The sequence below is a fragment of the Ceratotherium simum genome, chromosome 1 (genome assembly GCF_057802395.1).
Source record: "Ceratotherium simum simum isolate JZ-2026a chromosome 1, ASM5780239v1, whole genome shotgun sequence".
NCBI lineage: Eukaryota > Metazoa > Chordata > Mammalia > Perissodactyla > Rhinocerotidae > Ceratotherium > Ceratotherium simum.
In genome coordinates this window covers 94961814-94988780 of record NC_141900.1, presented here as the reverse complement: position 1 = coordinate 94988780, position 26967 = coordinate 94961814, and the positions used below count along the sequence as shown (strand labels likewise).

The 26967-nt window shown below is 46.3% G+C and overlaps 1 protein-coding gene across 1 annotated transcript in view; it reads right to left on the bottom strand.

The window, feature by feature from the left end:
* TBXAS1 (thromboxane A synthase 1) overlaps positions 1 to 26967 on the bottom strand; it is a 152077-nt gene that overhangs the window by 31601 nt on the left and 93509 nt on the right. Inside the window, exons 6-9 of the mRNA XM_004430697.3 lie at positions 25624 to 25712; positions 23763 to 23911; positions 21854 to 21984; positions 17492 to 17806 (exon numbers count right to left, since the gene is read on the bottom strand). Of these exons, the coding sequence (XP_004430754.1) occupies positions 17492 to 17806; positions 21854 to 21984; positions 23763 to 23911; positions 25624 to 25712 (684 nt within the window). The remainder of the gene's footprint in view (positions 1 to 17491; positions 17807 to 21853; positions 21985 to 23762; positions 23912 to 25623; positions 25713 to 26967) is intronic.

Below are 26967 nucleotides of genomic sequence, written 5' to 3'. Positions count from 1 at the left end.
GAACAGAATAGAATACAGAGTATATTACACACAGAAGACTACATATTCTTTCGTAAAATTTTTGTTTCAGTTACACAGGTATGTGTGTACTGTGTTGAATTATAAAATATATTTCTTACAATGTGTTGTGGTCAAAAAAATTTGAAAAACATAGCTCTAACACCCCTGGTGCTGCCAGGAAAGTTCAAGTGTGCTGCCTGCCTCAGTTTCCCCCTTTGCATTGGGGTGTCTATAATCTGAGCCCTTTAACTCTGTGTAAAGATACCAAGGTCCCAGCAGGTGGTCCCCTTCCCTACATAGCCCCTCCCCGCTGCCAGCAAAGAGCCAGCAGGGTTTAAGGTGTTTATGAAGTAAGAATTGAGTTGCCAGATTTATTAAATAAAAGTACAAGCATAAGTATACCCCAAATATTGCATGGGACATACTTATACTGAAAAATGATTCATTGTTTACCAGAAATTTAAATTTAACCAGACAACTGTGTTTTACCTGGCAGCCCTTAGTAAGTAATAAACGAACAGCAAGCAGGAGGGAAAGTTTCAAAAGATTAAGACTTTTAAGTGCCCCAAACTACAAAACTTTGTGCTTTAATATGATCATAAATTAACAGCTGTATTGCATTATGCAAATTTATGTTAAGTTATTCACTATCTGTCATCACACTCCAATAAAAATTGTATATATGACATTTAGAAAAAAATGACATCTTCTGATAAGAATTTTGCTCTGCATTTTGGTGGCGCTGATTCCCTTCAGCTCGCCTGCATGCTGCAGCCACAAACACACAGAGCCAGGGTCTTTGTGAGTGCCTCACTGAATTACTTACGGTCTGTCTAGAAACCTCAGGAACAATCCCAGTGAGCGGCCAGAGGTTGCTTTCCCTCCATTTTAATGCCTTTCAGAAGAAACACAGCTTGGCAGTGAAATAACAGGAGAGACTGTCCCTGCCTCTCAGCTAGAGGTTAGCAGACTCTCACCAATAAACACTGTGCATGTAACACGAAGGTCAGCTTGACTGGACAAGCAAGAAGGGAAATCATTTGATTTTTTTTTTTTTTTGTGAGGAAGATCAGCCCCGAGCTAACATCCATGCCAATCCTCCTCTTTTTGCTGAGGAAGATTAGCTCTCGGCTAACATCTGTGCCCATCTTCCTCTATCTTTTGGATATGGGATGCTGCCACAGCATGGCTTGATAAGTGGTGGGTATGGCCCCACCCAGCATCCGAACCTGCGAACCCTGGGCCGCCAAAGTGGAGCGCACTAACTTAACCACTACGCCACTGAGCTGGCCCCTGATTTGCTTAATTTTTTAACTGATGACTGTCATCATCTTGGAGGCTCCTGGTACACCACCAGTATTTTTTTTTAGCTTTTATTATTTTTTTAAATTGTGGAATACTGTTTGTGGAAGAAATGCCTGTGTCTCTTCTGGGAGGGAGGGATAAAATCTTGCTAAGGGCACAGTACTTCCTCCAAAGTGGTACAGAGCCCAGAAGCTTAGAGGGGACAGGGAGCCAGATGGCCAGAAGGAATCTTTGAGGAATGCCAGCCAGAAGTAGGAGACAGGCTGTTCGCAGCAGAAGTTACAGGGAGGAAGGCAGGTGAGGCCTACACAATTAAAAAGGACTCTGTTCATCTAGAAGAGAAAATACAGACACTGAGGAAGGAGTCAAAGCACTGTGCTTGCTCCTCTACCACAAATGCAAACTCTCCCTGCTCCAAAGACGGAGGGTAGGGGCGAGGGCACCCTGTCTATGCTGGGTCTTACAAGAGAGGGTGACAGGCTCTAGAACACAGGGAGAAATGAGCATGGGCCTGGGAGGCAGGAAACCACACCAAAACAGTATGATCCTGGGTGTTCTCCTAATGTCCTTTGCCTCGGTTTCCTCATCTGCCGAAAATAGAGGGATTAGATTGAAGGCTCTCTAAGTTTCTTTTAACTTCAGCTTTCATTCATTCATTCATTCATTCAGCTAACATTGAGCACCTATTATGTGCCTAGATGTGATTACCAAGAGGACTGTGCACTCATGGTGTCAACAGCTGAGCAGAAGTGTGTCGTCCTGCTTGAGAGAAGGAGAAGGAGAAGGGGAAGGAGAAGGAGAAGGAGAGGGAGAAGGAGGGAGGAGGAGGGGAAAGAGGAGAGGAAGGGGGAGGATGGAGGAGGGGAGGGGAGAGAGGGATAAGGAGGAGAATGGAGAGGAGGAGGGAGAGGGAGATGAAGAGGAGGGTAGGGAGGGGGGAGGGGGAGGAGGAGTGGGAGGAGAAAGGGGGGAGGGAGTGGAAGGGATATGATATGAAACTCCTTCTAAGGTTGCTGACTCAGACTTTCTGAAATGACTAAGGAAGACAAATTCCAAGGGGGAAAATATGTTGCTGTCTTGGTCACTGTTTCTCTCAGCTGAGGAGGGAGAGGCCTCTAATGACCTGACATGGACAACTGGGAGGTGCTGATTCCTGGACATTTCTTTTTTTTTTTTTTTTAACTTTTTTTTTCTTCCCCAAAACCCCAGTAGATAGTTGTATGTCATAGTTGCACATCCTTCTAGTTGCTGTATGTGTGACGCGGCCTCAGCATGGCCGGAGAAGCGGTGCGTCAGTGCACGCCTGGGATCCAAACCCGGGCCGCCAGTAGTGGAGCGCACACAACCGCTAAGCCATGGGGCTGGCCCCTGGAAATTTCTATCCAAGACGGAGCACCAGCAGGGATGGGATTAAACCCATGGACCACTTCTCATTTCGGCTGATTCACATGGAAATGAATGAACTAATCAGAAGAAACTTGCATTGCACCTCCAGAGGCTTTGAAGTTCGATACAGGAAATGAGATTTGGCGGCATGGGTGATGTTTTCATCCCTCCCTCCAGTTGCAGAAGAGAAAAGCGAGCGTGGCCATTTAACAGGATATTGTTTAGATGCCAGTGATGGACAGGATTTGTTTTGCTAGATTATGGCTTATAACACCAGAAATCTCACGGAGCCTGAGAATGATGTTTGTCAGGACACCTACAGACGTTATTAAGTGGGCTTTAAGCTAAATTCTGAGGGACAGGGAGAAACTGCTACTAGACACAGTGATAAATGACAGGTTTGACATATGAATTATTCCCGAGGGAAGAAACTGTCTGTCTGAAACCCAAGGGACAGAATGAATAGAGGAATTCCTGATATGGTGGATTTTACACAGAAAAAAATTTTTTACATGGAACTATCGATAGAATTTTAAGACACCCAAGAGCAGACAAGCAGACTGTAAATTTGTCAAACGTTAAGTAAAAAGAAACAGTCTACTTCCTGGCTTAGGGTTTTTTCTTTCTTTTGCTATGGATTTTTATGTTTGATCTGTTTATTGGTTGTTGAAATAAAATTTTTTTTATTAGTAAAGACTGACACATCTTGACTTACTAGAATTTCTTAGTTTCTCGAAGCGGAAGATCCAAGTTGAAGCTGAAGATCCATTTGGGAGGGGCACCCAAGAGAGGAGGAGAAAAGGCTTTGGGAACTTCTCAACACCCGATAGAAACCCGGCCATCACAGTGCTAACAAAATGGTCACTAGAGTGTCCTACTGTTTGCTAAACCACTTTGGACAACCATCTGCTCTCATAGAACAATCCACCACAGACCTAATGCCATTCCCAAGACAGCACCAAGGAACTTTGAGCTAGTGGATCTGGGTTCAAATCTAGACTCTGCTTCTACCTTGAGCCAGTCACTTAATCTCTGAGTTTCAAATTCCTAATCTTTAAAATGGGAAACATTTTCTATATTTAGAAAATATCGAATTGGTTGTTAGAATTGCTTGGCCCAGCACCAGGCACAGAGCACGTGCTCAATGAAGAGTAATTCTTCTTCTTATTGCTGCCATCATAATTACTATGAACATTAGTTGATATTGAATACTTGATCCCAAAGGATCACTCCTCGATAAAAACAAGGTGGAAACGGGGTGTTGCTGTGGCAGACCATAACAGCCCACGTGGACAGCAGAGAGTTACAACTGCCCCAGGCCGCAGGCTGAGAACGGGGAAGATGGGCCATACCGGCTGAGATGGCACAGGTGACCCACAGTGAATCAAGCCCAGAAACAAAACCACGGAACGGTACGTGTGTCACGGAGCTTGAGACACTTTCATTAGATGCTTCTAGGAGATTTCTAATTTACATATTATTCTTTTTTACAGGGCCTATTTCTTTATAGAGTTAGGTCAGAGTTATTTAACACGTAAAAATTGTTATGAATAATTATGGCGCTCCATAAATGTTTACTGTTGCGATGATGATGGTGGTGACCACCATCATTAGCATCTTTCAGGTCTACAAATCACTAATTTGCAGCCAGGCTGGGGAATGATTAAATGAGCTTTTCAGAGGGAGGTGAGAGGATAAGAGAGAGAGAGAGCAAGAGAGACAGAGACCGATACTCTGATACTCTGGGCAGCCAGAAACGCTCCCTGAATTCTGAGATAACATGTGTCTTGTGAGGGACCTTCCCTAGGCCTCAGTTGTTGTGTCTGTAAGATGGAGAAATAGCCCCTCCCGCTCCTGGAGGAGGAGCACAGACCAGATGACCTCTCGGGTTTGGTATCCTCCAGGTCCAAGGACCATAATTCTAAGAGGTGCTTTCAGACAGGCAGGTCTGCTGAGCGTTACCAGAGCAGTCACCTCGGGGGTCTTGCCAAACCTCTGTTTCTTGGCTCTCTGGATGCGCTGGATCTGAATCACAGCACAGTCACAGAAAACCCACTACTTCCTGGTGACCCAATGAGTGACTTTTCTAAAAAGCAAAAAGCAGCTCCAGTAATTATGCAGAGTATTTATCAAGTTAGTTGTGTCGTCAATAATGCAAACCCAAGGCCACTGTTAACGCTCAGTTTGCATATACACCTCATGGGAGTACGGCAATGGTTCTTCACCCTGGCTGCTGCTTAGAACCCCCCGGGGGCTTTTAAAGAAGCGGCTGCCCGGGCCTCACTGCAGGCCAACGACATCAGAATCTCCGGGGCTGGGTCCCAAGCATCTGCCATTTTTAGAAGTTCTCGAGGACACGGGAATACCCCTGGCTGCTTGTGGGTCTTGATATGCACATGGCCCCTTGGTCTGGGTGGCGCATGGATAGGAGAAGGAACCATCAGAAGGTCTCTGGTTGCCTGAAGTCAGAGTCTACCTAGAGGTGGGCTGGGCTCTACTCTGTAACCCCAGGCCTCGGCCCACTTCAGTCAGAGACTCTGGGAATCTGGGGAGGGCAGGTAGCCCTGTTCTCACTGCCTGAGAGGGGAGCGGCTGCATGCAGTGGAGGTATCGGGATGCAGGGCTGTTCCCCGGCTCCCAACCATTTCCTGAGGACTTTTCTAAACTGAAATGAAAACAGCAGTCAGCAGCAGTTAACACTGTCCCCAGCCAGGAGAGCATCACACCTGGTGTCCAACAGAGACCCAGGGGGTGGGAGGACAGTGCTCGCTCTCCTCTGCAGCACCGGCGATGAGGAGGGGGGAGCCAGGATGACAATTAGGCTGCAAAACAACTGTCTCAGATGCACATTTCATGCTCTTTACCAAAGAACACAATGGAAATGAACTACAAGGAAATGCAACATGTGAAAATTCCAAGGGCATGGAACCCGAAGAGAAAGCCTGAGATGGCTGGAGAAGAACTTTCTACAATGAATAAGACAAGATCAGCTTCACAAAAAAGTGAGAAAAGCACCAAGATGGGTGTCTACAGAGGTAGAGAGCATCCCTGGGGTACGATGTCTCTATTTTAGGAATGTTCCTGCCACGTGGGGTAAGAGCCCAGGGATGTAGGGACATCAGGGAAGAAGCTGCTCAGGTATTCTTCATCTTGTATTGTGTGGGCCGCAAAGAAAGAGAATTCAGAAACTCAGAGAATGGACCATGAAAAGTCACAGAATGAGGGGAAAATGCCACAACAAACCCAGGAACTTCCAGGAAAACTTATTATCCTTAGGGATGACAGGTCAAAGATGGTGCCAGCAAAGGTGACCGATGAGGGTGTGTGCCCCCGTGCGATTTTCTCAATGCCATGAAAGTGTGGTGCAAACACAACTTCAGGCCCCTGATCCCAGAAGCCCCCTTTATAGAAATGCTGGAGCCGTCATTGATCCACCTCAGGCAGGACACCACAGCATCGAGGAATAGCTTCAGAATCACCGAATCACTGAATCTTAGAGACAATGCTGAAAAGAACACAGACTAAGTGGTGGAGAGATATAAGTTCCAGTCCAAGCCAGGCCCCTTCCAAGTGCATAACCTTTAGCAAGTTATTTATCTTCTCGATGCCCCTGTGATGGTTAATATTTTGTGTCAACTTGGTTAGGCCATGGTTCCCAGTTATTTAATCAAACACTAATCTCAGTGTTGCTGTGAAGGTATTCTGGAGGCGTGGCTGTCATCTACATCTTTCATCCTCCTTAAGTAAAGGAGATTACCTTTCATAATGTGGATGAGCCTCAACCAATCAGTTGAAGGCCTTGAGAGCCAAAACTGAGGTTTCCTGGAGCAGAGAAAATTCAGCCTCAAGATCGTAGCATCGAATCCTGGCTGAGTTTCCAGCCTGCTGGCCACCCTACAGATTTTGAACTCACCAGTCCTCACAACTGATTGAGCCAATTCCTTCAAGTCTCTCTTCTCTCTCTCCTATTGTTTCTGCCTCTCCAGAGATCCCTGACTAATGCAGCCTCTCTCTGCCCACTGATTAAATGGGGATGGTGATAGTTCCTACTTCATCAAGTTATTGTGAGGGTCAAGTTAACTTTTGTGTGTAAAGTACTTAGCTCAGGGCCTGGCATATAACCACTCAATCATCATCAGCATCATCACTGCCAGCAGAGAAGAGTCTTGTCCAATCCCTTCCTTTCACAGATGGGGAAACTGAGGCACAGAGGGGGGGATGGTAGTAGAATGTGTACGTACGCCGGCACTGTGCCCAGAATCGTGCGTGGGTTCACTCACCTAACCCTCACGACAACCTTATGAGCTACATGCTGTTGCTAACCCCATTTTACAGACAGGAAAACTGAGGAACAAAGGGATTATATCCGTCATCCATGTCACACTGCCAGGGAGTGGCAGCTCAGTGCCCGCGGGTGCTCCGTTGGCAGGGCTGGGACTAGCACCCGGGTCTCGGGACCCCCTCTTTCGGGTGGCAGTGCTCCTAGGTCAGAGAGAAGTCTAGGTTTGGTCTGAGTGTGACTAGGAGCCCCTCCCTCAGCGAGAGCTTCTTGACTCTGCTACCAGCCGGGTGTCCCAGTAAGAGGCAGCACCTGCCCCCAGAGAGGGGTGAGCACAGCCTTAAGGAGTGGGGCCCCAAACACAGCGGATGACGTGGCCAGGATACCCGGCTGTGCCATTTCCACGAAAAAGTTTGTTCTTCAAGAACCACCCTCCTCCCAGACCTCCCTCCTCCTCAGCCACTTGAACCAGTTTCTCATAGAGTTGAAGTTCTTGCCGATAGCTAAGGAGGTGAGGAGTTTATCCTCTTCCTTCCAGTCTTAAATTACTAATTAAAATGTCTTGAGACTAAGCCCCTTGTAGAAAGAGGCTGGGTGGCTTTCTAAAGCTTCTTGTTCATAACCAGAGGGAAGTTGATTCTCTTCTTATCTGTATAATACGGATTCTTTTCGCAGGCTATCTGTTTTATGCTTCCTACAGCTCTGGCCCCAGTTTGGTCCCAGCAGGGGGAGGCCAGTGGAGTTTAATTACATTCCTCCTATAGGGAACATCCAAGGAATGAGGCTTTGAAAAACAACTCATGCTACCAAAAAGAAAAAAAAAATCAAATTAAGCGAGTGAGAAACAGGCACTACCTTTTGTGTCCTAGAGACCCAATCTAAATATTTAAATTTTAAAGACAGAATTCTAAGTGCTTAACTTTATAAACCTTACACATTGCAATTCACAGGGGAGTGAAACATCCTTTCTGATCTGGAATATTCGTATGCCTGGACTAACAGGCTCATGTGGTTGATATTTTCACACATACTATATTCAGCTATAAAACATAATGATAAATATATGTATATAATGCAGCCCATAGTCCTGGGGCAAAACAGACTTACTAGAAAACTTGGAGTAAATGGAATGTCTGAGCCACAAGCAAACATTTTAGGAAGGCCCCTTATTCTCTACAATTTCCCAATTTCCCTTCCTCTCTCTGTTTCTGAAATGCCCAATGACTGGCTATTAGCCCCCCAGGCAGAAGGTATTAGTTTGCTGACTGCTAGTAGACAAATACCATGAACTGGGAGAGAAGTAGAACAAGGGCGTAGGTGGGCAATTAGCGAAGGCAGAATTCAACTTGATATAAGGAAGACCTTTTTCAAAGATAAGGTAGTGAGTTCCTTGTTCCTGAGAGCATTCAAGTGGAGCAGCATGATCTTCTCTCAGATAGCTGTCCTGGGTGGGAGGCTGCCCCAGGTGGCCCCTAAGATCCCCTTGGAGCCTCAGAGCTCAGGTTCCCTCCTTTCCTTGGCACGACAGGTTCTGGCCCCCATAGGAGCCTTGTGGGAGCACAATTACAGGATTGTAGGGACCGCTGAGTGCTGCTGTCATCTGCCTGCACAGCCTTCTCTCTTTGACTCCTGTCTACTTCTTTCCTTCCAGGATGCCGTAACCATGTGTTTTCTCCCGTGCGCCTCCCTACACCTCCCCACCTCAAATTTCCTTTCAGTTAGAAAAGTTCCAGTTAGAAAAGAAGGAGTGAACTAACATTCACTCATTCATTCACTCGACACCTAGTTATCACAAGCCTCCTATGTGCCAGGCACTGTTGGAGGCGCCAGGATGTACCAGCGTGCCAAGCAGACGAGTGTCCCTACTCTCGGGGGCTCACATCATGGTGGTGACTGATTAGATGGCCCCCCCCAAGAGTTGTGGCATTTTAATAATGGACAATGTGTTGAAACAAAGGAACCTCCTAATGGCGAAATTTTAAGCCTAGTGCTGAGTTGATGGACAAAGTTTTCCAGGGGTAGGAGTCTTTAAATTTGCACCAGATGACACCAGTCTGAGGTCCCTGCTCTGCGGGTGTAATAGTGGCTTTGGTCAACTGAGTTCAGTGAAGTTAAAAAGTGTGTGTGTTTATTCCAAAAGCTAATTGTTGGCAATAAAACCCATACTTTCGTTGTTTTAAGAGCCCATAATGTGAGCAATCGTTAAATAAATGAGCCACTCAGTTGAGAATCTAGCTCCACACCAAGTGGACCCATAGAACACCAGGCTTCACCTGTGGAGCTCACTCTCCCAAGTTTATTTTTGATTCTTGCTTTTCTGGGTTGATGTGAACTGACCCCACCAGCTTATTTGCTTAGCAAAGCTCGGCCCCTCTAGAGGCTCCGATATTGAGCATGAAATGCTCTGAGTTGCCATGTGAAAGACACCAGATATATGCTGATTGGTGTGGCCTGTTCCCAGGGGGAACATCTCTTTGCAGGTCACTTCGCCCTCTGCCAAGACAGAACTGCTCTGCAGGGAGGCAGGGGAAGGGCGACTTGGAGCATTAATTGCTAAAAATTCAAAATGCTGACGTATTCCACTTGATTAAGCCAGGAGGCCCAGAAAAAGCACTTGCAAGTCCTTCCTGCTCTTCAACCCGCCTCTCACTTGACACCCTCACTGCATGGTACTTTGACGTGGCCTCTCAATTGGCACCCAAAGCTACCGTATACACTAAGGGCTCATTAGGGGAGCTCACAGTGTAGATGGAGCTCCCTGCCTAAAAGGTCCGACCTGGCGGGCGCCTGTTGGATGTGACAGGTCCGCCGTCTACATGTGCATCCTGATTGAAGGCTTGAAAATGACTTTTGATCAACTCAAAGGCTTCCCCTACCTTCCCACCCTGGAGAAAATTATTTAAGGAAGCAAGATGATTTTAGGATTCTGGGCAATATACTTCTAAAGACACATCCAGGACTGGGGAATTCCTGCATCACTTTATCTCTCACTCAATCGAGTGAGAGTGGCAACATTATCATTGGAATAATTTTGAAACTGTTTTAACTTATTAACAAAAGGTAAATCATTGCAGAACACCGTTAGGAATAAATACTTGCTACATTCATCACAACTGAGGGAGATGCAGTCTTTAGGGTTTAGAATCTGACTGCTCACAATGTGGGCCGTGAACCGGCAGCATCGGCAGCCCCTAGGAGCTTGTTGGAAATGCAGAATCTCAGGCCCAACCCCAGACCTACTACGGCAGAACCTGCAGGTTGGCAAGATCCCTAGGGGATTCATATGCACATTAAATTTTGAGACTTCCACCTGGTGGCTGGCACCTCAGTCTATTGCCGCTCCCGTCACCCTGCTGGTGTCCCAGTTCTTGTCTTTGTTTCATAATTTGACTTTAGGGCTCTAGGTCGGTCTTTGTTCCTATCTCTTTCCTTGTGCCTCGTTGCTTTGTGTTCTGTTGCAGAGTTATGGGATCTGTAGGAAAGGGAAGCACTCAGAAGAACCGAAGCCCTGCGTGGCTGAGTGTTAGGTCTCCAATTAACGGGGAACACCTGAGCTTAGTCCGCCTAAAGCTCCGGACGGCAGGACTCCAGCAGACCTGGGCAAAGGGTAGGAAACCTTCCTGATGGGGAAAAACCCATTTCCAGTTCTTCACTTGACCCATAAAGTCAACTATGCCCTACTCCCTGTGTGAAAATGACCCTGAAGATTGACTCTGAGTGGAATCCAAACTGGGAGATATATTTCTTTTCCATAGTGAGGATGAATTTGTGGTAAGCTAGTCACATTTTTCCACCCACCCCTCTCATGTGACAAAGGACGTGTATTTATGAAACAGCTGGTTGGGGGCAAGATGGCTGGTTTGGTTTTGTTTTTTTGTAGCCACAAAATATGCTTTTTTCCTTTGAGATCCTCTGACTGCTTCAAGGAACAAATCCTCAACCTTGCTCACATTAGCAGCATGAACTAATCAGCTGAAATATCCAGCATGGAAGGTTCTTTTATCCTTAAGAGAAAAAGGAACAGTAAGTTGTATTTTAATTAGATATTTATAGTGATTAAAAAGCAGGTCTTCAAGAGAAGTTCTAAGAATTTGGCCTTCCTTCTAAGGCATAACTCTGTTCAAATTATCCCAAAGAGAGGCTGTATATCAATCTAGTCCAATTTGTGATAAATTTACAACTGGGTTCTGCACAGCAGATTTATAACAACAATTAAGCAGAAGGAAAATGGGTCATAAATTTTGGCTGGCACAGTCCGGCACCAAAGAGAAGAAAAGAGAATGGTTTAGCCAGATCAAAAGTTAATAATTTCAACATAAAGTGCTAAAGCTATAGCAAAAACAATTTATATGGAAAGAAGTTGTTTTTTTTTCTCTCATCCTTTTCAAAATTAGATATTGGAGGACACGATGAAGCATCCACATTACAAAAGTCTTTTGAAATAATATTAATTTAAAATTTTTTCTCAATTTTACAAGTGGTACAAGTAGTACAGAGCTTTCCCCGCTCCTCCACTATTGAATTTAATGACTATACCTCCCCTTCAATATGACTAAGGAAACATGGGGAAAGAGAGAGCTCTCCAAGAGATTGGGTGACTTGAGAAAGAAGGTTTTGAGCTGAATTTTGATGGTGGGGAGAGAGGAGGGGAGGCCAGACACAATTCCAAAACCAGATAATTTGGAAGAAAACATATGTGGCCCAGAATGAAGTAGCCTAGAGGCACGAATTGTAAAGTGGGTTATAACAGTGTTAGAAACTGGAACAGAAATCCAAACCCTGAAAGGAGAAAGGCCATCAAGGCCACTGGGGTCAAATGGGTAGTGAGAGATGGGATATCACCGGACAGGATGTGGGTGTTGTAAAATGTGCATCAAGATAATCCCTAATAGTGAAGGAAGACCTTCGAGTATCCTTACATGTGCCAGAAGCCTAGTTCTGCTAAAAGCAGAGCACGTGAATTATTGACTTTCACGACTGACAATTTCACGTCTTGTCTGGTAAAGGATGCAGTAAGGCCAACTGCCAACTCTGGCTTCATTCTGACTGATAAGGAGCAACTGGCTTGGTGGAATCACAAACACTCGGTTTGAAGTGGCCACATGGTTTACAAGAAGCACCTAAGAGCAGGCCGTGCTCATCACTTAGAAGCACAAAAGAGAAGGCAGTACTAGGCGACGCTGGACTTATAATTCTGACTTGGAAGCTGGTTTCTATAAGTTCAGAGGAAAGGTGAGTGTGATTGCATCACAGGAAATTTGAAAGTGGGAGTTTCTATCTGGGGACCACGGACTGTATGTACACTGTTTTCTGGCCTCCCAGCAGCCATTCCCCCCACTTCCAGTAACAGATGTTTGGGGATCTGCCCCTCCACCATTTGAGTTCTGAGTGGTTCAGGTGAGGCCCCGCCTAGGCTCAACTCCAGGGATGGGGCCAGTGACCCAGGTCTAAACCAATCAGGGCCCCGGTGATTGGTTGAGGCCTGGGCGCAGGACCCAATCACTATCAGAGAGATGCTGTGAGATTTTCTCTGAGACTTCCAGGAAAGAGACTCGCTTCTTCATGCTGGGCTTGAACCTGCCGTCAGCTACCCCCATCCTCAGCCTATGAAGAGATTAGAGGGATTTAAGGAGAACTTGTCAGAGCAAGGAATCATCAACCCAGGGAACAGTGTTTCCCTGTCTCCAGCCAAGGAAGGGGTCCCGACAGGACCACTCAGAGAGAGCAGAGAGCACCTGCCTGAGCCCGGCCTTTCCTTCTCCAGGTGGTCATCTGCTGATGCGCAGAATTGCTCATTTGCCGTCTGCATGCTCAATTGTTACCTGCATTTCCATGTCCCTCTCTGCCTATTTGAGCAAAGGAAAAATAACTGGAGAGAGATGTCAGGGCAGAGAGAGGGGACAGCAGAGGAAGCAGCCACCACGGGTGTGGCAAAGACGTCTGTCTCCCGGGGGCCACTTGGACACTGTGAAAGGCATTAGAAGCTGCTCCAGAGGGCTGACTGCCACCAGGAGACCCCAGCACCAAGAAGCTATGGGGCAGGAGCTGGCGGTGGGAGCTGGAGCCCCTCCCTAAAGGGAACTGTGTGGTGGGGAGGTCCCAGGAGCCTCTGAATAACTCCGCCATCTGCTGCATGCCAGAAGCCACCACCGCAGAGGTGCAGACAGGAGCCCCAGTTAGGGAGAATTTGGGGGACCTGTTTGATGGCCCCAACCTCCTGGAGAAGGGGGCCCAGGAGGTGTAAGGGGAGGAGAGGAAGGAGGGTGAAAGAGCAGACAACACGCCCTCCCCAGGGAAGCTTCCTCAGGCCACAGGTCAGCCTGAGCGAAGGGGATGGATGAGCATTAAACTGGATCTGGGACTGAAGTTTTAAACTGGACCAGACTGGTCTGGGCTTTTTAATGCCTAAAAGTGACCAAAAACTTTTGAGATCTGTCCAAGGTATCATCAAGGAAAGGGGAAGGAGATTCATCAGAACACATTTAAAAGAAATAATTGGAGAAAACATAAAACGTTTCCATGTTTGTACCTCACTTAGTTCAGACTGCTCAACATACTGGTTACATAGCTGTGTTGAGACTGCTAGCGGAGATCCTGTCTGAGAATGGAGTATGCCCAGAGCGACCGGAACTGAGAGACGAGGAGAGAGAACAAGCTGGATCCCAGTGTCAGAGTTTGAGCCTCTGACTCAAGCCATACCTGAAGGCAGCACTCTCCTCTGGAATTTTCAGTTATGTGGGTCAGTAAACTCCCTGAGCCAATCTGGGCTGAATTTTCTATCACTGTTAACAGAAAACATCCTAACTGATACAGTGCATACACTCTTTTTCTTGGGGAGAGGGACGGCTTTCCTCAGATTCTCGTAGGCATTGCTGTAAAAGGATATGGCTCAGGGAAAAGAAACTCTAGAGCTCAGATCCTGTGAAGTCATTGACAAATATAAGGGAGGCCATCTACTGAGGTGCACTGGGCTCTATAGGGATGTCACGGAAGAGCTGGGGCACAACAGCCTGGAGAGTGGGGTCTGGAGCCTGAGCCTGGCATTAACTGGCGCTCAAGAAACATTTACTGAATGGAAACCAGCAGGAAAATTATAACAAGTCATACTTTACATGAAAATTTTCAGGAATATTTTCAGGAAAATATCTAATGTGTGAACACCTAATCTGCATTTCCATGTCCCGACAGATGGCCCATATTAACAGAACTCTGATTATAGTAAAAAAAAAAAAAAAAAAGGAAAGAAAGAAAAGAACAGAAAACAAGGAACCTACAAGTATTCATTGATTGCATACCATGTGCAAGACTATACGATTATTAACACTATTATGATTACCAAATTTATTTTTTAAAAAAGACAACCTCCATGTATTCCCATTTCTCAGAGACCGTCCCAACTGCCACCTAGAGAAAGGAAATGACCTGGGGGTTTGCATGGCTGGGGCATGGCTTTGGAGCCTGTCTCTTCTTAGGAGAGGAGTCTGGACCCTGAGTCTAAGGCTGCATTCTCAAAGAGCAACCAGGGACCACCAGCATCAAAACCATCTGGGACGCTTACTAAAAATGCAGATTCCTAGGCCCTGGCCCAGACTTATTCAATCATAACTTTTGAGGGCAGGGCCCTGGAATCTGCACTTTAAGCGATCTTCCTGGGTGGTTTTATGCACACTAAAGTTTGAGAAACTTTACCTACTAAAATCTGTTTATTTGCTCGTGGAATCTCAGTGCCTTGCAACATTCCACACAGCCCTGTGGGAGGTGGACCTCTAGAGAAGGGCGCACCCATCCCAAGCTGGGGGATCTGAAGGAGGCCAGGGTTTGGTATGACAGAACCATCCTCCTTGAGGTCGTGGTCAGTTAAGGCCGTGTCCCAGGTAAGGGGTTGTGTTCGTGAAGGCCTTTGAATGGAAGCCTACAGAAACACTCCCTGTGTCCTCCTGGTAGATGAACACAACCAGATGTAATTACAGTGTTGGTGGGACAGACCCTGAGAGCCCCACGGCTCTCTGAATGACACCATACAGCTAGACTTGATTATTTGCTGCCTTCTATTGCCCTGGAGGGTTTTATTTGGAAGGGAGGTACTGTTTTAACAGATATCACTTACTAGTTTTCAATTGGCGATTAAATTCCCTGAAGGTGAGGATGGTGACTTCTACCTCTTAGAGGTGTTGCACCCTCTCCAACCCGCTGCCATATCTACCACACTGCTGACCACTCTCTAGATGCTTAAAAGTCTTTAATTTGACTTGCTTTCTGGTTTATTTGAGACCCGGGGGCTGAATCCCCTCTATTGCCTTTACTGCCTTCCTGGAATAGCAGCCAGAGCTTCATCTGGGAGGGGCTCTCGCAAGTTCTCAGTCATAGGACTTGGGTATGATTGACCCCGGGGGTGGAATTGACTGGCATAGGCCCATCGGTGCTCTCATTTCTCTGGCCACGATAGTTGGTTCAAGAATGGGCAGTGACCTAAGCATTCTGATGGCTCTTGCTGAGAATTTTGGGCTACAGACTCTGTCTTCTCCATTGGTTATGAGCAAGAGAGCCTGTAGTCCAGACATTCTTGGAAGGCTGCTTGGGGCTTCAAGAGGAGAGCACAACTGAGAATGGGCCAATACTAAGGAAGCACAGCCAAGAATGGGGTAGAAACTTGGACCTGTGCTCATCCTGGAGGCCTCATAAAGATTTTCCTGAAGCCACATCTATTCCTGTGTTGTTGAATGATCTGTTCTAATAAGTGCCCCCTCCGTTACCTTTTTTGCTTGAATCAGGTTGGGTTGGGGTTTTGTTACCTACCACTAAACACATCCTAATAGATATGCCCTTCAGATCCCCTTATTTCTCTTGCAGCAATGTACCCCAATCATCTTGGGTCCCTCCCCCCGCTCCTCAATTTAAAAAAAACCACAACTACCTATAAAACAGGATAAGATGGGTGGTGGGAGTGGGTAGTGGGTTATTTGGATTCATGGCTTGTTGAGATTCCATGCCTAAAGAATATTGATTAACGGATCAATGTCAACCTGGAAGGAAGCCCTGTCCTGTTCAACATTTTAATCAATGACTTGGATGAAATAGGAGACATGCTTAGCAAGTCTCAGATGACACAAAGCTAGAGGAATTGCTAATATGACAGATGGTAGAATCAAAATTCAAAATTATTTTGACTGACTTGAGCAATAATAAGGATAAATATAAACTCTTGCATCTAGGCTCAAAAAATCAATCGTACAAGCAGTGGATTGCGGAGAGCAAGCTGGGCAGATGTCACAACGTCATGGAGCTTTAAGTTGACCATAAGCTCATGCTGAGCCAAAAGTTGAGGCAATTAGTAACACCATTAATGCAGTTCTGAAATATTTGAAAACCGCATTGGAGAAGAAAGGCTAACCTTGCATCTACTTCCCCAGTGGGATAAAGAAGTGGAATTTTCTGGGAAGCAGTTTTCTTTCTTTCTTTTTTTTTTTTTGTGAGGAAGATCAGCCCTCAGCTAACATCCATGCCAATCCTCCTCTTTTTTTGCTGAGGAAGACTGGTCCTGGGCTAACATCTGTGCCCATCTTCCTCCACTTTATATGAGATGCCGCCACAGCATGGCCTGACAAGCATTGCGTGGGTGCGTGCCCGGGATCCGAACCCAGGCCGCCAGCAGTGGAGCGCGCGCACTTAACAGCTACGCCACGGGCCGGCCCCTGGGAAGCAGTTTTCGGTTCAATATATGAAAAAAATTCTAGTGTTCTAATAACAGAGCAGGCCACCTCCCAAAATTGTGAATGTAATAGTAATGACATCAGAATGTAATAGAAAGGATTCTCTTATGGTGGTCTTCCTTTTAAAGCACAGATTTTTAAAATGATTTTCTTTAACCTCTCATAAGTCAAAGCAATACACACAAAAGCATCCAGAAAAAAATGAGGCGATAAAGTAGCCTACCTCAGCTCCCTTTGAAAGTTTGCTTCAAGTCCACCAAACAGGAGCCTCATCTAGAAGGAATATCCAGAATCTGGACCTGGTGCTGACCGGCCCCATCTCACTTTACTCCGTTTATGGACCTCCCCCTCAGGGCTCACCCAGTCTTCATTCCTGCTTTGTCTTGGCCCATCCTTGTACCCACTCCTGCCTTCCAACCTGGCTCCATTCCCTGGCTCACATCTGCCTCCCGGAGCGTGGTGACTCCACAGTCAGAGCAGCGGGGAAACCACACCTCCTTCCCATCCCTGCCCTTTGACCCTGACTCTTTGCTAAGACTTTACAGCTTTCCCGAGCCAGGCCTGGCTTCATGGACAGCCCCAGACAGTGAAGGTATGTGCACAATTTGTCTTTTTCTTTTCTTTTTTTCTGTTGGTCTGAAGACTCCATTTTACTTGCTAACCCAGAGAGATGGAGAAGGTGGGTATCGGCCCTATTCCATCCTATAAACTTAGGATGTGATTTTAGCAAGGCAGTTATCAAAAAAAGTTTCACTTCTACAAACACAAAATCAATTGTCCTTGTGAATTGCACATGGACCACTGTACTCACGTGTTTCTCGTTAAAACTGTCCACCTCTCTCAGAAGCTTCTCTTGGCAGTCAGGGTTGGTGGCCAGGAGGTAGGTGGCGAAAGAGAGTGTGTTGGTGATGATCTCATAGCCAGCGATGAGGAAGATGAAGGCCTGGCCCACGACCTCATCCACAGTCAAAGGCTTGGACAGGGGTCTGGGCTGGTGTTGCTGGGAAGGATTTGCTGCACATTCGGTGGAGGAAAAGACTTGTCTGACGATGTCAAAGCTCTCCACGCCCACGGAGGCAGCAGAATGTCGGGCATCCAGGACCATTTGGAGGAAGTCCCTCCGCCTCTAAGGGACAAAAGAAGAAAAAGCACATTTTGGCCTTAGAGTTACATAAGTGAGGCTTCTTGGAACACAAAAGAAGATGCATGTGTAGCTTTTAAAGAGCTCAATACAAACAAGGATCCTGATTGCAGGGTTACTGAGATGGCAAGAACCTGGAGACCCCCCAGTGTCCCTCAGTATGGCACTGTCAGACAGACTCCGGGGCGGCAACAGCAGACTGTGATACCTCCATTAAAAAGGATGAGGCCGTTCAATCTGGGCTGATTCGGAAAGGTATTAAGCCACTTTGATAAGTGGAAAAAAGCAAGTTGTGGAACAATATGCACAGTCAAATATCATTTCTGTAAAAACAGTAAATGTACATATATATAATTATGTATGTTTGTCCATGCATAGAAAATACTTAGCAAGACACATATGAAGCGTTCACAGTGAGCTGGAGAAGGTGGGAAAGCCAGGGGAGCTTTTATTTTCTGCTTTATCCATGTTTGTACTGTCGGCTGGTTGGTCGGTTTTCCAATAATAAAACAATTAAAACATCATATAGATTGGAACCAAAGCATGTGCTCCATTGTTCACTTATGTGCAGTTCAGGGCTTATATGGTGGCCATGTTTTTCTCACATGGCTAGAAGTTAACAGAAGGGGGAGGACTAGCTTCAGTGAAGCTTGTCTTCAAAGTCTCCCGTAGCCTAGACTCCTCATATCGTTCCCTTTTTTCTCAGTAATCCCCTACCCCATTTAAGTGGTTAGAGCTTTCTTACCATTTTCCCCTACCTTGCTTATCAGCAGTTTGCATATTCTTTATATTTTGACTACCACTAATTATAACAATAGAAGCGTTTACATATTGCTTTAGCATTGACAAAGTGTATCTCTGGCCCATGCTTTCTTTGAAAAGCTCTTTAATGTGATGAGTAACAACTAATATGTTACTCTTTTCTGAAGTTTATGGGACTAAACAGCAAAAGGAGAGTATCTGAACCACCAGCAGAACAATATTATAATTTCATAAATTACATGCCTTGTTGCAGTATTTTCTTAATTCATTGGCCTCTGAATTTCAATTGCACTAATAATCTATGCCACACGCATCAGCACTTAATTCTGTCTTTGAAGATGTTGTTATTTCATGTGTGGTTGCTTTTTCTCCTCCATGAGATCATCAGCATCTCCAGGGCAGGACCCTGAGCCCCACCCCTCACCCGTGCCTGGTACTGTGTAATTCCAGAAAGAAAAATGCAATGCAGTAAATGCATTTTGAGGAAGGCTGTGTTGGATTTGCATGCCGTTTGGAGCAAGAAGCTTGGATCCTGAGACCTTCACAGCTCTACTGCTTCCCAGCGTAGTGACCTTGGCAGGTGTCTGCTGGGAGGCAGCAGGGCTCACAGCTAAGCCTGTGGGCACCAAGAGCCTGAGAAGAGGGGGGCCAGGCCTCCGCATCCTGCCAGACTGCTCGGGTTGTAATAGCTGGGAAAATGGCCAAGGGTCAGCCATTGTTGGCTGCCCCTTTCCACCTTGGTCCTGCTTATTCTCTCTCCAAATGGCATCCTCAAAAGCTGGCTGTCCCCAGCTTCCTTCCTGTCACTTGGTGATATCTGGGTGGCTGTCGTGGCCCCACTGCTAGCCTGCTCCTGTGGGGCAGAGCCGGGGAAGGGCAGGGCATGAGGGCACCTGTGGGAGGTGAGCACCCTCTGCTACCTTGGCTCCTGGATGCCACTCCCGGACCCCAGAGCATCCCAGACCTCTCAGCTGGCACATTTGAAACTCCTCGGGGTGCGACACAGTTGTGGTCTCTGAGGCTTGCCTGTGGTTTTGCTGGGGTGGGGTGAGGGCAATGATGGGAGGAAGGGCACAGCCACATCCACACAGTTGGGTTTTTCCAGTGCAGAACTGCAGCTGGCATCCTTGCCTCTCATCCTGGCTCAGACAGGCTGCTACAGGGCCATTGAGCGTGGTAGAAATCTGCCTTAACCTCTGGCTACCGAGGCCAGAGGAAAGGGCTGCTCTCCAGGGCCTGTGCATGGGAGAAGAGCATTAATGTAGATGGGTTTCCTTTATTTGCACTGCATCACGGAGGCTATTTCAACACTGCCCATTTAGGACTGAAACAGAGCTGGTTTATGGTTATATCCAAGAAAAATACGCACCCTGATAGATGTAGGTGTCTAATCCACCCATCGGCTAGAGCTTAGAAAAATATTTACCTTTTAACATCTGTGCTGCATTTTCCACTGCGCAAACACACATCTGCTTGATGGAATGTCTACAGAGTTTAGATGGGTTTAAAGCAAGTTTTCTTAGTAACCATATAGCTCTGTCTTGACACGGGCAGTCCTGGATTTGTGGTTGGGAGGTTTTTCTCAGATCAACTCATTGTTTGAAACAAATAACTCTCGAGTTTATAAAAGGAAAAGCTTGAGGCAATCCCAGTAATTGGATCTTTAATAACCTCTCACCTCTTAGTAATGGTGCAATAGTTTTAGAATTTTCAGCCTGATTCTGCAGCCAGTGGGTTTTGGGTGGGGGCTGGGGTGGGAGGTGTGTGTGATTACACTCTCATTGGGAAGCCCTTCATACCAATATCGTGGTTTGAAATGGTGCTTTCTTCATCCCTTCTTCCCCAGGCTCCATCCTCCCTCTGGAGAAGCATGAACTTGGATAAGAATGTTCTGTCCTTTCAGGCCAGGGTGAGCTGATTCTTCCCACACCTCCAACAGCGTCAAGTTGAGTTCACGGTGGCATGCGCCAAGGGGCCATGAGCTTGTGTGCACCGTCCCCCTGCCTTCTGGACATGGACACCTTTGCTGCACAGTCTCCAGGACTGTGGACGAAGCTGGGCCACCGGACGAGGCTGCCTCCCAAGGCTGCTCCGTGCATCCAGCCACTAATTGACCCCGGAATTGATAGTCGGCTAATGCCGCAGCGATAGGACCTCACGTCCTTTCCTTGTTAATCCCTCTGAGCCACCCAGTCTTTGAGGAAACCCTTTTAAAGCTACATTTTGCACAAGTCAGTTGAGGAAAAGACATTTCAGGCCTGTTATTTCTTTTAAGTGACTTTCTTGAATGCTATGAGGCCCTTAAAGAATAGCATTATATATGCAGGAGCATATGCAATATTGAAATCATTTGCCTTAATACTGAAAATTCTTATTTCTATTCTCAGCCAAATTCAATCAGCAAATTTTTTTTTTTTTTGAGGAAGATCAGCCATGAACTAACATCCATGCCAATCCTCCTCTTTTTGCTGAGGAAGACTGGCCCTGGGCTAACATCTGTGCCCATCTTCCTCCACTTTATATGGGACGCCGCCACAGCATGGCCCGACAAGCAGTGCGTCGGTGCGCGCCCAGGATCTGAACCCGGGCCACCAGCAGTGGAGCGCGCGCACTTAACTGCTACGACAAGGGGCTGGCCCCTCAATCAGCAAATATTTACTTGTTTCCTACTATGTGCCAAGCAAGGCACATAGTAGGGCAAGTCTGTAAGGAGGAAAGAAAGCTCTAGGTCTCAGATGAAGCATGAGAGGGCCCTCAACCATGAATTTTGTAGCAACATCCTCCGTGCTGAGAGGGAAGGTGGGACTGGTAAGAGCTGCCTGAATTCCTCACTAACACTGATGCTATTCATGCTGAACAACTCCATCTTGCTACTTTTCAATATAAAGAAGATGCTGATGAAAAGTACATGTGAGCACATTTACCTAAAAAATTCTTTTGGGGCTGCTATAACCTGTGCTGGGAGTGATGCTTGAAATAGAGAGGCCCGTGAGTTTGGAGGGTGGCTTTAATTCCACTCCCCCAGGTCAGAGTGTGAACAAATTGCTCTGGGCTTCTCCCCAGCATCCTTCCCGTCTGCCCTCACTTTTCTCATTCTTCTTTGCCTCTCTTCCACCTGTCTCCTTTCTCTCTGCTGCCCTGGCTAGCTCTAAGTGGTAGACCAATAAAGGTGTGGTGTGCGGGGTTGGGAGGGAAGAAAGAGAAAAGAGACAACAGTGCCAAATTAGGTTCCATTCCATTTCAATGCTGTGTCCTATTAAAATACGTTACCTCTTCTGCTGTTTGCCGGTCCCGCAAGGCAATCACATTCCTAATGAGTTTGTTAAAAAAGCCATTCACTTCATCTCGGTTCTTATTGGGCAAAATCCGGGCCAGTGGGACCATTATGGATGGAAATGATACTTGAAAGAGAAAAACAAAAGTGGCATTGAGAAGGGGGCGATAATCAACCAGGCTATTAGATGGCTGATGCCAGGAAGCAAGCCCTGCCCTTGAATTAGAGTCATTCGAAGGCCTGTCTTCCCGTCTGAATCGCTGCTCCTTAGAGCAGGGGTTATATCTATTTCCCCTCTGGCCTCCTCACTGTTCCTTGCACATTGTAAGCACTCAGTGAACGTCTGTACAGTTGAATCTCCACTTCCATCTGGCCCCCAAGAAGTCAATGTCATAAATTAATTTTCTAGGTCGTAGGTATGAGGGCCCAAGGTCTTTGTATTTGATCAAGAAAGAACAGATGACAAGCCATGTTTCGAGTCTTAGCAAGTGGTAGAAGCTGACCTACTTTCTTAACTTTCTGGTCATTTGCTTTTTTTACCCCCCACTGGATGACTGTCCCCAGAGCTACCACCTGAATCGTCCCTAAAAGCTGCCACTGCAGCTGCTGACAAGGATGCTGGTCCTGTCCCTGTGGGTGCCTCCCTTGCTGTACCGTGCACAGCTTGGGCCCTTGCTGCCATGCCCTTGGGACAGAGGTACCTGGGTCAGGGACACGGATTCCCCCCCCGCCCCCCCCCCGGACAGTGGCCTGGGCTGAAGGGCTGAGCCTGCTGAGGTGGAGCTTGGCTCAGTTCAGCCTCTAGGCATTCGCGGTGGGTCTGCTGCGCACAGCACTGCATGGGGGCTGGACTGGGGAGGACAGTTGGGGACCCATGGAGGTCTCAGAAGGCTCTGCCGTTTTCAAAACCTGGAGGCTAACCAGCATGACAGAGCAGGGAGGCAGGCTCAGAGCGGCAGGGGGAGACATAGCAGCAGCGATGGGACAACAGAACCCACATGCCCCACAGGATGCAGGACGAGTTCGTGGTTGATGGCAAGAGGAGCTGACTCAGCTGGAGCAGCTCCCCTGAGGGTGACCGGGGTGAGGGCGAAGGAGGGGGCTGCCTTGACCCCATAGCAGCTCCTCCTACAATTGCAGTGCCGAGCGAATGGAGGTGACAAAGGCTTCCACAGAAGTTGACTCAGAAATGGGAATGAAACTGACCAAGGAATGAATAGAATTTACCAGCCCAGCAGAATGGTTAGAAATTATGGCAATAATCAATAACAATAGTAACACTTCAATACTTCCATAAAAGCAGGAAGATAATGGAATTGGCCAGAGGGCAAAAACTCCCTTCTAAACTAAAAATAAACTAAATCAACTGGTCTCCACAGCATTGGGTAAGCTGCCAGTCACCCATCACATGTGATTTCTAGTTTAGTGTGCATTGAGTCTCAAGCGGAGAGGTCTTCTGAAGAGGATTTTGCTGGAGCGGGGAAATATGCCCTAGAAAATGAAGGGCTTTGGATGTCAGTCTTCACTCTGCCTTTCGAAGCCTCAGTTTTCCCATCTGTAAAATGGGGGTACCTTTTCTCATTGGGTAAATACAAGCACTAACTGAGGCAAGGCACGCAAAGCACTCAGCAGGGGGCGCTGCGACTGTTCTCACTAATTGGTGGTAAGGGAGGCCAGGACTCCCTAAGATGGTAATAAGTGGCCCCAGGCTGGTGATAAGAGGGGCCTGGGTGGCTCCAGGAAGACAAGGCCTCTGCAGGGCAGACTCCACGGGGAAACACCCCGAGTGCCCTTTCCTGGTGGCAGAGGCTGAGCCCTGGAAGCGGCCTGGGTCCACCCAGGTGTCACGGGGTCTGCCCAGCTCGCGTAGCCCACCTTACCACCCTCGGCAGGAGCTGTACTTACAGATTAAAACCAGGATAGGTCTGGGGATGGAGAATGCAAAGAAACGCTTGCAGTGCTGCGCAAAGGGGTCCTCGGGAGCCATTTGGGAGTCCACCTGGGTGCCGAAGGCGACACTGGCAACCACGTCGGTGGTGTAGCAGCAGTAGCACCTACGAGGGAGGGAACATTTGAATGTTGAAAGGACTCTGCCATTGGCCCACCCATCACACTCACTCCTGAAGAGGCACAACTCCACTGTCTGCCTGCTCGCAAGGGGAGCTTCCTGCGCATCCGGAGTGAGGTGGTGGGAGCGGAGCCTCCAGGATTAGATCCTTTGGGCGTGACAGCAGAATTCCAGAGGAGACATAAAAACATAACAGCTTATCTAAACAAAGACTGGGGGGAGGAGAGCATCACTTACTTGACTTTCCGGCTTCGGGCAGCCTTAGTCAACCAGACACAGGCAAACACCAAGGGGTACACTTTGAATTTTCCTCCGTGAAGGAGGTGACGGAAAGCCTGTGTCCATTACCCCAAAGCTGTGCAGAGCTCATCCAAAGCCAGCCTCTAATGCCTAATTGATATGTAGCAAATTGTGATGGATGAATTAACAATCTGATGGTCCACTTTTATTAGCTCTGTCCCCCACTTCCTCCTAATGATTTTACAGTTTCCACAAGAGCAACAAACAAAAAACCAGGACCCTTCACACTCAAATAAATACAAGACAAACTCTGGGACCAGCTTCATGAGCATATGTATATTACTACAGAAAACACACGTTGCATTTTAGAAACAAACAGAAGGAAAAGTGTCTGGCAGTAGCTCCAGAAAAATTAACCTCTTAGTTTCTAGGAAACTTGCCCCCCAAATGGCCATTTTAAACTAGAATGATCCTTTCTTGTTATCTTATAGGCGTAGTCAGGTTATTTCTAAAAAGGCTAACAACAACTGGATATTCATATCCTTTTATAATTAAAAGGTCTATTTTTGTGGCTTGATGTAGGCAGACAGTTCCTCTTCATAAATTCTGTCACCAACAGCTTATCATTAAGGAATAAATGACATCTCCACATGACTTTTTTATATATTTTGACTGCTTTTATTGAAAACATTTCTACAATTGATTACATATCTCCTTGCTACAGCAAAAACAACAATTTAACTACTGGTTATACTGATTCCATCTGATTCTAATGGTTGAAGATTTAAGGGTTTTAAGAGTTATTTACTCTGCTTTTGTAGTTGTTGAGCCCATCTTGTCTTTAGCCAACGCACGTGTCTTGTGACCAGAGAGAATGTGTATGAGAGAATTTTGTGAACAATATGGTAGAATTTAGATGCTGCTGTTGATTATGCTGTTGTTTTATTAACAATGATAAGAACCAGTTGGCTTCTGGCTGATCTGCCACATTACTCCTAATCTGCTGTAAACCACAATTTAGCCCAGGACAACTAAGAGAAAAGCCAGATAATCAATCGTTTCAATTTGGTGTCCACCAGTAAGTCGTGGCTTCTAGGCTGATGTGCTCCACAATATTTCTTGAAGTAAAAATATACAGACTTTTTCCCCAGGACCCTGTCCTTCTGCCCAGGTATATCCTGCCCACTCCTGGGTCTGTAGAGTCAGAGGGCAAGTCCACCCACAAACCGCTGCCCACTCGAGGCTTCCCTTGACATGCCACACCTCCCCAGGGCTTTGTCCACATTCCCTTCACATTTTATGTAGGTGTCATTTCTTATTAGTCAGTCCACCCATGCTTTTATGAGCTTCCAGCATTTCCACAGTTTGCTGGTCCCAAGGTAATTGTCCAGCAATTATGTACGTTACAAGAAGCAGCAATTCAAGAATGCGATTTCTCATCCTTAATGTAGCCCTTACCTCTGGATGTTGAAAGCATCTCCAGATTCTGCATAGGATTCTAAATGAGCCAGGAGCAGGTCACAGGCTTGGCTGATTAGGGGCATCATCTGAGAGCGGATAACAAAGGTGTAATTAGGACACCATGCAGGGAGCACACCTAAATTAGCTGCAGAAAAAGAGGTTATGTGTGGGGCTTCCTGGGAAAATGGACATTGTTTTGAAGGTAACTTGCATGCAGCTAACATTCAAGAGGAAGTTTTAAAATTCACAAATATCATAAAATACAATAGCTGTAAATGTCTATTTCAGCTTAAGCAATCTGGTATTTTCTGGAAGCAAAAAGAAGAAAGGATTTAGAGTAAGTACTGTGAAGGAATTATGAAAATAATCATTAAGTGCTTAGACAGAACCGAGAATCAGCACTCGGTGTCATGACATGTGGTTAGCATCAGAGAGTAACTAGACCACAATCCATATGTACTATCCCTGGAATTAGCCCAAATCCATGTGTGCTTGGTTCCAATTATACTTCAGATCTTCCACTAGAATCTTAGCATCCAACAAAACCTAAGGTCATCCATTTCAATTTCCTATTCAACACAAAAATCCTTTTTTGAGCATTTCTGATAGATGGTTATTCATTTCTGCTTAAGCTGCTTAAACCTTAGAATATAGGAGAACCCTTGACTTCAAGAGGCCTCCTATGCCCACACAGGACGTCTACTGAATTTCTTTTTTTAATATTAAAATATCTTTATTGTGGAAAATTTCTAACATACGCATAGAAAGATAGAGAGAATGGTATCGTGATTTTTCATGTAATTATTATCCGGCTTCAACAAATTTCAATCTCATTTTTGGCCACCCACCACTTTGACTCTAACAGGCTAGCTCAAGTGGGTGGACTTCATTGTGGAGCCTGATGTGCACCCACATGACCTTTCATTCGCTCCTGTAGATTTGAAAAGCCAAGTTGGAAACATCAAGGGGAATCATTTTAACCAGCGTGCCCTCTAGAATAACACCATAGCTAAAGCAACACACTGTTAATACATTGCTCTGAGCATTTCTTATGGAAAACATATTTTAAAATGTTACCTGTGTTCAGATTGTACTACTTTGACACTAAGAGATAAGTTCCTAATGGCAGGGGAGACTTTTTGTCTGTTCACTTTTGTGTCCCCAGCACCTAGAACAGTGCCTGGCACATTAGGAATTATTTGTTGAATGAATGAATTAATTTTAATGATTACATAAGACCCACTCCTTGCTCTTAATGTCTTGAGGCATTGGGAAAAGGTATAAAATGTTGATCTACTTGTTAGAAGGTATGTGGTTGTATTGAGGCAAAATGTGACTCCC